This window comes from Pararge aegeria, chromosome 14 (genome assembly GCF_905163445.1).
Source record: "Pararge aegeria chromosome 14, ilParAegt1.1, whole genome shotgun sequence".
Classification (NCBI taxonomy): domain Eukaryota; kingdom Metazoa; phylum Arthropoda; class Insecta; order Lepidoptera; family Nymphalidae; genus Pararge; species Pararge aegeria.
Window position 1 is genome coordinate 12,703,699 of NC_053193.1, and position 12,914 is coordinate 12,716,612.

Below are 12,914 nucleotides of genomic sequence, written 5' to 3' on the forward strand. Positions count from 1 at the left end.
TCTTTAACATGACACCCGATAATGAAACAAATGAGAGATTTGATTCATTGATTGAAATAGTAACTACTTACTTATATCACATTTCTTTTCAGATTTTAGGTAGGCTCTTCACGGAGGAAGTGAGCAAAAGGTGTAGAGGAAGTGAGCAAAAGGTGTATAAAAAGTGTTGCATTCGTAGCGCACGCGGTTGCTTCCGGGAGGCGTTCAGTCTGAATTCAAATTTTTCCCACCAGATAAGAGAAAATTCAGAAATCATAAATTCCCAAATTGCCCCTGCCGGGAATCAAACCCGGGACTCCTACTTAAATTCTCAGCACTCACCTTTGCGCCAGGGAGGTCGTCAAAACGTGAATCACTAAGCGGCACAAATTTGTCATAGAATGGTAACTAGCAACGGCAGAAGCCTACAGCCACAATAAAGCCTACTTAACAATATAACGAGAGGACAGAAATCGTTAAAAATCGTACACAAGTTTTACAGGTAGATACGACTCTGTACATTCTGAGAGAAAATGCGCAAAAAAATGCAGAAATTACTGAAAAAGCTATCATATCCGGAGCGCCAGAGGCTTGTTCCGACACCGGCGGCGTTCAAACTAAATTCTAATTAACCACTTCATATTCCAGTTTACGTTCGCTGAAACAGTCGCCTCGCTTCCGGTGCACGAGTCTAACAAAGCTAGTGTGCTTGCTATAGAATAACGTAGGTATGTTCTAATTCAGCTAGTCAATTTAAAATCTTCGGTCGGAATTAAAATAGGGAGTACCCACTATTTTAATTTCCTCAGTACAGTCAAACATACAGTATCCTCATTCAGCCATTATTTAATGAAGTGCGTTGTGTCCAAAAACAGTGAAAACGCCCCGTGCACATCTGACTTCACACCCGCAGAATGTCGCTGGCTCACAAACTTTTTCTCATTTTCCCCATTTTAGTAAACGTTTCAAACATTAAAGGTAAAACTGTCAAGTGTTAAATATAATAAAGTGACTTAACGTCTGTTTGAGAAACACTACTAAAGTGGAGAGGTTTTTGGTGCGCATATTAGTCGCGTACACGGATTCCGTATGTTCTTAATTCGGTGCTCAGAAGCATACAGACTGTACACTGATGTAGATAATACGCGAACTTGGTAAAATAGGTCACCACCAAGTACCACCTACAGCGCTTATGTATGAGTGCATTATCTCGCCTCAAAGATGACTGAGCCCAGCCAGCCCTGAGATGACATCATATAATATTAAATGAAATCTTTGTACCTAGGGACTGTTGTTATAAATAATTAATGATATACAGGCTGATGTGATATTGTTTTAATAAGAACAGATCTTTATTTTAATGATGAACTCCCCAGATTTCGAGAGAGCATTCGTAGCTCAAAAAAATGTGCCAGGGCAAAAACTGGGGCACATTTTTTGGATAGTGCACAACCAATCTTTAAAACCCTCAATATGTTACCCTGCATGTATATTAAAAAATCTGCTAGTATGGTCATTGCTGCTGTAAGTATGGACATTACTTTATAATTAAAAAAGAACAGCAGGCGAAGGATTAACAATGGAAATCAATTTCAGCTATGCTATAATACTCACAGCTATGTCTACGTATATGACCTAACATTAGCTATGTCACCATCGATGTAATATTTTATTTTTGTTTTATTGGATAGGAGCAGGTGTTAATTTGCGGGATCGCTACAATTCGCGAAAAGTGGGAGAATCTGTATGGTGATTATATAATTTCTTCAAACTTTATACTCCTAACCAGACAGATCTTCGGCAATGTACTCTCTACGCACTAAATATATTACACAAGTTTTAGATTTTCATTAATTTTGTTTGTAGTTTATTTAGCTACCTAATATAAGGTATTTTAAGATTTTCGGTAAACTTCGATATATTATTATTGTTGGAGTATTTTACAGGGTAAAAAGTATCAGGCATTTAAGCGTGAAGATGTTGAGAATTGCGTTTTAGGTATATCTATCTCATGGGAACCGCATGTTTTTAGCAACAGAAGCTTATAGGTAAATTCCGGTCCAATAATCTATGTCTGAAAGAACTAGTACTTCCTTAACGTGTAAATCAAATTCTGAGTCTTGCCGCGCAACCAAATACGATCTCGATCGTATAAGCACTCAGTCTGAATACTCTTATAGTAAAATCCAGGCCTTAAGAAGTTTCAAATACTCGCATTTAAGACAAGCGAAATGAATGCAGTGCGGTTAATAAGTTCACAAAATCTCCTTAAACTTAAAGCATTTACTCGAAAGTCGTAAACTTAAATAACGCTTATGCACATCATAGAAATAGAGCACTCGCAGTTCAGGACTGAAAGTTCATCCAAAAGAACAAAAGATGCCTTTGAAAGCAACTGCTCTTTCCTTCACACGACCCCGTTTTTATATAAAAACGACCTTATTGTTTTTACATAAAGAGGTCTTTTGCAGTGCGCTCTTGGAAAGTTACACACCCTAGGTAGAGCTAGGGTTGTCCGTGTACCAGAAAACAATGCCTTTAAAAACTGACTTTGACAAAATAGTATACCTACTAGGGAATTCAATTTTTTTCCGATATGACATTTTTATCAAGTATAAAAATCCTACAAAGTTGTCCTAAGCTTATCCCAATTATGTAGTTGAATAAGGCTACATTATATTACTACTGAGGCTGTAAGCGTCAATTCTCCTTTCCATGGACGAGCTTTTGTATTCTGGTTCAAATGTGTTGTGTGCTGTGTCAAAGTATGAAAAATAATGCTTGTCACATACATAGCCTTAGTTTATGGTACCACCACCTCATTATCATGCCCATTAACGTATCACAATTCACAGGCCCCTTGAATAGAGGAGAGGTTCTTTGGGCACCCGTTGCTCTAATGAAAGTTTGTGGGCTAAACTAACCTAACCTAACCACCACCTCACAGTAATGAACTAGATAATTGTTCAACAGGATGATGATAAATAACAAGCAAACGAGGCATTTTAGAGTAACGAGTAGCGAGGGTGTTGCATCTAGATTCCTGAGTGTAGCGAAGGTTTTATAGGCGCCCAAATCGGAGGCAGCTTTTTAACCCTAAGCTGCATACTCTACATTTCGTACCTGTTCCATCTATTTTGAAGGGTGTTTTTTACAATCTATACCTACTCCATGGTTCGCGCTTCGCAGGCTCTGGTGAATGACCATCTTACGTTAGTCTGCCATCGTATGTTAGAGCGAGATAGTAATATTAGAATGAACAGATTTTATTCAGGTTCCCTATTCAAATCATAAAAGCCTCTAGGGATTCCGGTGCAACATTACTTACCCGCTAAGCCTATAGTATGTATTGACGTACTTGACCTTTCAATACTAGGCTATGTAATAAGGTATTGCCGAGCAAATTATGTGAAAAATAATTAAACACACAGCGTACACAATACGCTTCGAGAATGACCAAGAGCCCGTATTATTTGCTACAAATTTTTGCAGTTTGAAAGCGTCTGAACTGCAACTATTCAGTTAGAATAAGCTGAGTGGAATATTGATGGAATAGAGAGGACCCAATTATGGCAGCCTACATTCACTATGCGTATAAGTGACAAGCACCATCCAGTTAAATACGTATCGATGCTTATAATCGTGATTTCCCTCTTAAGGTTCGTGGCGATTGAAGCGGAACGAAACGGGAACGTGTAGAAATAGATCAATGAAATTATTTTAACATGATAAAATTACTTCCCGGCTAACTGAATTTTATATTAAAAATGAAAACGCTATTAAAGCTTTATAACGACCGTAGTGCTCTGGTTAAGCATAAAGTAAAAGTGAGAGCGACTAATAAAGCTTGAGAGTAACTCTTCTTGTAAACCTTCGTACTCTTTGGGTACATAATTCATTATTAAGTACATATAATACTCAGTCATTTAGGTTAATGAGATACAGACGGACGGACAGGAAGCGATGGCCTAGTAATACGGCCCTGTTGGCAATCTTTGTGTTAATAAGTATCAAAATCAACCCTAAGTAACTGATTGCAGTTAGACAAAATAAAATTATTAATTATAATCTACTACCAAATCACAGGCATTGCTTATATCATTAACCCTACTATCACCCTTAGCACTACCAAAATAAACTAACAAAACTACTGATAATCTAGAATTTGTTGGAGGTTGGCAACCCTGCATGGCGCAAATACTTCTCTTTGAAAATTGTTAATGAACGAAATCATTAGCACTGAAAATTCTCCAAAGATAAAATACTTTCACATAAAATATTCTTAGTTGTTTTTTGAGCACTTTGTAATTGAAAACTTGCTGAAGGCAAGCAAATACAAGACTTCCAAGAGGGATTAATTAAAAATTATAATACTTTTACGGGCTTCTTTTAATAAGTTGAAATAAAAGAATTAAACTATAAGCTGAAATATAAACTCAGGCGGGCTGTTCACAATAGCTGTGAGAGGAAAATTATAAAATCGAATTGCTTTCTCATAGATACATACTCGCATAGCACAACAATAATTGGTGGACGTATTTAATATGTTGATTTTGTGTATAACAGTTTTTTTAAAGCCTAGTTTAAAGCATATTCAGTTAGTTTTTAAAGCATATTTTAAGTTGTGTGTTCTTATAAAAAATAATCGGGTGAAGTTTTTTTAAATTTTTATTTTTTTATTCCACTACAAGTTCTTCTTCTTGACTGCAATCTCACCGAGTGGTAACCTGTTAGGGAGTATGGTAGTCATACCCCTAATAAGTTTCTACGCGACATCGCACCGCAACACTAAATGGCATAGCGGCACGTCTTTGTCGGTAAGGTGGTAACTAGCCAAGGCCAAAGCCTCCCACCAGACAACTTATTAGTGAAGAATTATTATCTATTATAATATAACTAATTAATGAAGAAAGATTCTTAAATGAAGAAAGAAATAAATGAGTGTGGCTCTTAAAATACATTCAATGTCCGATTGGAATTAATCTAAAAGTATTTTATTACTATATAAATACCCTTGATGTTAAACTTATTTATTTGTATAAGAATTAATACTGCTATACTAATGTTAGCCACTTTAGTTTCTACATACATATTCCCTCCCAGACTTTTTTGTAGGTAATAATGAATACTTTAATCATGTAATAAATAATTGTTATGTATCATGAATAGTTTTCTCAGTGTACGCCAAGTAATGAATTTTATAGGCTAAATTTTGCATTTCCATACAATTATTAAACAAAAGTAAGATTTGACAGCAGTGATTGCAAGATTTACGCCTGTGGCAAGCCTGTCGCGAGATACGTAATCACCCTGCTGGTTTTAAAGTCGTGGTTGCTGGTGTAATTAGAGGCACATTAGGCTTAAATACGATGTTAAGTATGGCAGCTATATAACCATACCCTTCATCAGGTTCTAAGCGACATCGTAACGGAACGCTAAATCACTTAGCGGCAAACACATATCATACACTATATACATATACATACACATACACTATCTTATTATATTATTTATTATATATTAGAAGGTATGGTATGTTTGAAAAAAGATCATAATATTTGTCTCATTTATTGAAAGAACCTTTCCATATGGGGAATTACTTATGATGCATACCAATTAGCAAGTCGGGCCTCTGAGCCTTAGATACTTTATATAGTAGAACTTGCTAACTAAATCACTCAGTTGTAGGAAACCAACAAATATGGCAGTTTATGTAAGTTCATATTTTAATATATTAAACGCGTAAAGTGACTATTACAGGTTCTGAAATCAAATCAAATTAAATCAGAAGTTATTTTTTATTCTGTTGACGCTTTTTTTAGAATTTTAATCTTAAAAACGGTTTATTATGTAGTATTAGGATGTAAATATATTAAAATGGTGAAGCGGTGATATCTCAGTGGTTAGGACTTAGGCTTCAAACAGTTTCAGTTTTAGGGGGGGGGGCGAGTTTGCATGTGCATTTTTATGCAATAAAAATATCACTTGGTTTAACGGTGAAGGAAAACATTGTGAGTTTCTTCGTGCCTGAGAGTCCTATATAATGTTCTCAAAGGCGTGGTGGATTACGACCTAAACCTTTGTCATTGTGGGAGGAGGACACGCGTGTTTTATTTTAAAATTACCGTACTTGTGCTATATTTATGATGACCCGTTTAAGTTTAATTTGCACCTAACTCCAAGTTTTATGTATGAAGATATTTTTCTAACCAATTTAAATTGGAAGTAAATTTTACTCCGCCGGGAATAATAATCGAGGTACAAATCGCGAGTGAATGACCTGTTTCGACCAAAATGTAAAGAGCGGCCTAGGACACTTTCATACAGTGGAAAGACGGCAGTAAATGGTCAATTAATTTCTGAAACCGTATAAAAGTTTATCATGTTTTTTTCCTCGTAATTGTGTTAAAAAACGTCGTATGAAACGCTTTGGGTAGGTACATTACTTGTTAGTTGTTACACTTTCAACTTTCTTAGCGCATTCACTTTTAGCTCATGCGCCTAAACCGCTGACTCGACTGTAAAATGTAATGTTACAAAAATAAATTAAAAATCTACAGAAAGAAATTTAAAATTAAAATTTAAAATTTTATATTTCTATCTATCTTATGCGACAGCAGTTAGCTACAGGCATGAACTCTTAGTCTATTTTTTTCGTCACAAATCATTTTCTTTCATATTTTTACCAACCGCATTTTATTATGGTTTTTATCCCAACCTGAGTATCACCTGAAACAAGGTTTTTAGATATACATATCACTGGATATAATTCGACGTAACATAAGCCTTAACCTATTCCGATATATTTTACTGAAAATATCAGCAAAATTTGTGTATCTATCCTATTAATTCTCATTGAGAATTCAGCTTTTTCAAGAGAGAGGATCAGGCAGATAGAAGAGGGCAGCGGTTAATAATGTTTATATATTATGAAATTATTATTTAATGATGATAATCTTATTAATTTTATCTTTGATTTCAGAATTTCCACACCATAATATTCTCCATCATTTTATTACTAGTAGTCCAAAATACTATACATGGAGCGGAAGTAGGGCAATCAAACGAAAATTACAATAAACTAGAGGAAGGATTACAAATTTATAACTATAAAGACGATGCCAGTGATCAAAATAAACATTTGAGGGTTAAAAGGCAATTTGTGGTGGGTCCTTATCCGTATTATGGAGGTAAGTTTGTCTGATAGTCAGCAAATACCGGAGACAGCAGGGCAGAGCATTTTATCTTTATCAACAAAACGTGAGCAACGTTAATTTTTCATCATAATCATCAACCCACTAACGGTGCACACAAGGGCTCGAACCACCTCTTTCTAGATGAGATGGAACGGCTTAGGCCGTATTCCACAACGATGGCCAAGTGCGATTTGGTAGACTTCACACGTCTTGGAGAACGTTATGGAGAACTCTCAGGCATGCAGGTTTCGTCACGATGTTTACCTTCACCGCTAAAGTAGGTTATGTTTTACTGCTTAAATTTAAAAGCGCAAGAACTCAGGCTCCCCGAAACGGAGGCCGTAATTCTACCCATGGCATTTTTACAGAAAGTGCAATTCTAATGCCGCCATAACAAATAATAAAATACCAAGAAATTAGAGGATTTAATTCAAGCATGCAAGCACCTGTGTTTTGGTAGTTGTTGCTAATAATATTCTTAAAACTATGTAGTAAGTATTTCATATTGCGCATTTAGCCGGTTTTAATTTACAGGTATTTACAGGCGTCCTCTACCAATAATCGTGGGTGGTATTGGATTTGGGGGCGGTTTCGGAGGTTTCGGGCTTCGAGGATTTGGAGGACGAGGTTTTGGAGGCGGCTTTGGTGGAAGAGGATTTGGAGGTCGTGGATTCGGTGGAAGAGGTTTTGGAGGTCGTGGCTTTGGTGGAAGAGGTTTCGGCGGTAGAGGTGGCTTTGGAGGCAGAGGCGGTTTTGGTGGCCGTGGTGGTCGTGGATAAAAAGTAGCTAAGTTTTTTTATAAAAGTTTCATATTTTTGTTTATTGCTTTTATTTAAAAACCCCTGCTTACGGATTTAATGAATGCTACCGAAACAGTTGGTAGCTCAAATTCTATTCTTGTATATAAATCTCTAAAGCTTAGGTAATTGAAGGGTCTAACAATAGTTTCATATCTTATTAAAACGGTATATTTCGTTCATTTTTAAAATACCGACCAACTTGATTTCTATCAACAAAGTATGGCAGAATATTATCTAGTCTATGTGCTATGAGCTACATAAAAGTGTGTCACTTATGTTGACAGTTAACAATCATGATTATGTCAATGTCAAATGTCTCGTTGACAGTTGACTGTTTGGACTTTCGGAAATCGGAATTCCCAGTTGCTTGTTACATTGGTTGTTTATTATTAATAGTTTAACAATAATTTAATCAGTGACCAGTGTACCGAGAAATAAAATATATATACAATGGAATACAACATTTTTTTTACTAAACCATGTACCTACACCAGGAAGCAGCCGGTACAACAAAAAACTGTATGAGATAATGAGCTCGATTGTCCATAACATTTAGAAACAAGTTCAAGGAAGCGAATTAGCATAATAGCAGTAAAAATAAATTATATGTGCAAGATAATACTTACATTAACATTGATCACATCGTTCTGTCGCTATGGAGGGTGCGTACGACGAAATAATCTCCGAAAATCCATTTTTCATACAACTTAAAAATGAATATTCAAATTTGTTTCAACATTGTATTGCGCAATCGTGGATAATATGTGTGCCTCGTATCGGTAGCCTGAACGCCCGCGCGTTTACCATCGAACATTTCTGTGCACATGTGCTCGTTCCGAGTGATGAGTTACCGGAAACACACTACAGCACTCTCACAGAAAAGCAAGTGAGTGTCGCAAACAAAGTCATCACACTCGAACTTACCAAAGGTTTGCCCCTGCAGAGCCACATACTTTTCGAAGAAACATTTTACACTGAGGATTATATAAAGTACAAGGTATGGTGTGTTGAAAGCCCTTTAGAACCTAATTCAAACTTTGGAGACAATACTGTGACTAAAGATTGTTTACTCTCCATCAATGACTGCATCGATTTACTCTGGACGCAGGCTGCAGGCCGACAGGTCCTGGATCAAATAGAATTAAACGTTCAGTTGTTCATAAAGAAACATACTGTATTACCATCAGCCATTTCTCCTCTGAGAGATGCAATCAGCGAGCTGTATACACAATGTCTTCAAAGCACATTACAGAACCGCAGAATTCGAGAAAAATGCAAGTCATCCAAACATGTGTTAGAAAACATTAAACTCTCCGTTGAATGCTACATGCAACATTTATTATTTGACTTACTATTTAGACCCATTTGTACTATTTGCTCTTATGAAGACTCACATCTGAATAAAAAGATAAGAAACATGTCCGATATTCAACTAAGAGACCTTGATATAAAAAAAGAATTGTATCATGCAGTACCAAAAGCAAAACAAATACTCTCAAAAATTGATACATACAACACTGTTCTAGAAAAGGTTTTATGTTTGAAACAAGCATTAAATGCAATAAACAAGATTGACAACAGCAATAATGTTGTCTTATTAACTGCAGATGACTTGCTTCCTGTATTTGTGTTCTTACTAATCAAATCAGGTTTACCAAACTGGTATAGTCAGCTTAAATACATGAAGGAATTCCGATTTAGTGGTGTGGGGAAAGGTGATGGAGATGAAAGTGATTTTCTAATTACTACTTTGGAAGCAGTCATTGAACATATACAATCCGGTGCCTTAGCAGGTCCGCCACACCCTGAAGCATATTACTATGAAAGTAGTCTTACTGAGGACAACTTTAGTAATGGTTCTAAAAGAAGGAGCAGTTTAACAGAATCCATATCAACTTGTGATACAAATGGAAGAGAGGAAACTCTTGAGTATGTGTTTGATTTGATCAAAGCTAACAACTCTGAACAAGTGCAAATACTGCTAGAAAAGAATCAAAAACATTTAGATAGCATTCAACATGAAAAAAATGCTATAAAACTGACAGCACTCGATAATACAGATGATGATGATGATGATGATGATGACGATGACACAGATTCAGAAATATATCAGCAGCTGTGTCACCCTCTGTGTAATTGTAAAAAATGTTGCTCCAAAATATCTAAGAATCTCTTAAAAACTTCCCCAACAGTATCTTCAAGAGACAGCCATGGTCTAACACCTCTGCATGTTGCCTCTGTGCATGGAAAAGCTGCAATAGTTGAAATTCTTATTGATATGGGTGCACAAATTAATGCTACTGATCTTAATGAATGCACACCTTTACATTATGCAGCATCCAGAGGACACCAAAATGCATTGCTTCTTTTACTACACTCTGGAGCCTCTATAAATAAAGAAAATATTGACAAGAGTACTCCACTGCATTTGGCAGTAAACAATGGGCACTTGAATTGTGTGAAGGCACTCATATATTTTGCAGAACATGGTAGAAAGAAACTAAAAATAAATTGCATGAATGAGGTTGGTAATACACCTTTGCATTTAGCTTCAAAATGGGGGTACGAGGGCATAGCAAAACTATTGATTGAAAATGGTGCAGAGCCATCACTTCAGAACCGTAGCAATAAAACCGCATTTGAATATGCTCACAATCTGAAGATTTTGCAAGTTCTTAAATCAAGCACTCCAAGTCTGTATGAATACATACATATAACAAATTCAGATGTCAAAACATTAAATTGCAAGAGTGATAATCCAGTAACAATGAAATTGCAAAGCCTCAAAACGAAAAATAATGAAGCAAACAATGCATCAAAAACAGTTGAAAATTTGAAGAGAATAGAGAGAATTTTACAAGCCATAACTTATGGTGATGTAAAACTCGCATGTTTTTATATGAATATTAATTATGAAAATTATGCCAACACTAAAAGCTCTAGCAAAAGTCCATCATGCCACCCTCTATGTGAATGCCCATTTTGTAAGAAAACTCTACAAACATCATCTGACTTTGACATTAATTTTTCCGACTCAAATGGATTCACAGCACTTCACTATGCAGCTAGTTATGGTTTAGATGAGCTATGCAATATTCTAGTACTAAACAAAGGTAATGTTAACTTTTGCAATAAAAAAGGACAAACTCCTTTACACTTGGCAGCTATAAATAACAAAACTATGGTAATCAGTTGTTTACTTGATAATGGAGCAAATATAGATGCAGTTGACTTGTCAGGCAGCACACCATTACATGTTGCAAGTGAAATGGGCAACATAGGCGCAACTAAAGTGTTGCTCAACTACGGACCAAATGTAACCTTATTAAATGGATCTGAGAAATCTGCAATAGATGTAGCAAAAGAAAAACTCCATTTAACAGTCATAGATTTAATAGAAAAATATGTGAATAAAATTAAATGAACATACATAATAATATAGTATAATCAGAGTTAACTATTAGGGTCTACATGGATCTTTTTATCTGCAAGCTAACTGCAAATTAAAGTTGACACTATTCAAACACCACATAAAATGAGCTTTTGATTACAGCTTTGTCAACTGCAACTTAGCAGTTCGCTTCCAGTTTAAAAGAACTTAATCTCTACAGACTCTTGGATAATTATGACAAATTATAGCATCTAGTTTTATATGATAGCTTTACTATATTAATTGTTATAAGGAAAAATGTCATGCATTTCTACTATAAGTATAACTTGCATAATATAAACAAAATAATTTTAATATTGTTTAAAATGCCAATTAATTCATAAAAATTGTGCTTTGGGTTATAATAAGTAATATACTAAATAGTTACTTTTACTACTTGTGATTTGCATGAAGAATTCAAAAAAAGTGAAGGCAGTAAAACTTTTCGTATATTATATATAAGATTAAGGAGTTATTTGTATTGTGTTTTACAACACTTTTTTTTCTTTTCAAGCGGATTTCGTAGGGACTAAATTATAGGCAACTTTTAATTAAAGTCACTAACATATTGTTAGCTTCAAAATCATTTTAGGCATTTTTAAACAAGTTACAAAAGCATTTACTAAGTTTGGCATAAAACAACTTATTTCAAGTTAAGCTATTAGTACAAATAAATTGGTAGCTCATTACGAAGCCGCAACTAATTAGTTTTAAAATAGTTTTATTGTTGCATAACATTTTTAAATACATGAAACCTGCCTGCTCAGCATAGATTTTTTTTTCCGTTTTTGTGCCATATTGTAGTTTACCCAAAAAAAGACTGATTACGATTATTGTTAACCGTTTTTATTATTTTCTATTATAACTATTTTCAAAAAATTCTGATTAATAAACTTGTTGCATTTATGAAAATGTTGACTTTTAATATTCATTTCACAATATTAATGTACACAGGCCTCTGTTAGGGAGACAATTTAAGATCATATTCCCACCATGCTGTCGCAATGCGGATTTGTGGGCGATAACTATTATTATGACGCTTTAATGATAAAAACCAAGCCCAAGATAGTTTTTATAAGCGTTAGGTTTTTTTTTCTCTACAAGTTAGCCCTTGACTACAATCTCACTGTAAGTGATGATGCTATCTAAGATGGTAACGGGCTAACCTGTTAATGGTATAGCATCTATATTAAACCACGAATCGGTTTCTACGCGTCGTAGCGGACCGCTAAATCGCGTAACGGTACCGTGGTAGACTAGGCACGGCCGGAGCCTCCCACCAGACTGAACCACAGTAGAATTAAAAAAAACTAAAGAATATATTATAAATTGAGGAACTGGATTAAGACTGGTCCTAACCAGATATTAACGATTTTATTTACCTAAAAGAATTACACCTACAAGGCATAGTACAAGATTCGCTCACTCGCAGTTAAGTCTTTTCCCCCCGAGTATCAAACTATTGTCAAAGTAAAATGGACTAACTAATGTCACTCGTTTTTAAAAAAA

At 35.2% G+C, this 12,914-nt stretch overlaps 2 protein-coding genes across 2 annotated transcripts; both read left to right on the plus strand.

Annotated features, from left to right (window-relative positions):
• Positions 1-5,680: 5,680 nt before the first annotated feature.
• On the plus strand, positions 5,681-7,954 carry LOC120629566 (H/ACA ribonucleoprotein complex subunit GAR1-like). Its single transcript, XM_039898530.1, has 3 exons — positions 5,681-5,692; positions 6,962-7,169; positions 7,710-7,954. Exons 1-3 carry the CDS (start codon positions 5,681-5,683, stop codon positions 7,952-7,954), a joined length of 465 nt encoding a protein of 154 aa, XP_039754464.1.
• A 96-nt stretch (positions 7,955-8,050) lies between these two features.
• LOC120629659 (ankyrin repeat domain-containing protein 27-like) lies at positions 8,051-11,730 on the plus strand. Its single transcript, XM_039898658.1, has one exon. The coding sequence runs from the start codon at positions 8,631-8,633 to the stop codon at positions 11,397-11,399; it is 2,769 nt and encodes a 922-aa protein (XP_039754592.1). The 5' UTR covers positions 8,051-8,630; the 3' UTR covers positions 11,400-11,730.
• The last annotated feature ends 1,184 nt before the right edge of the window (positions 11,731-12,914 follow it).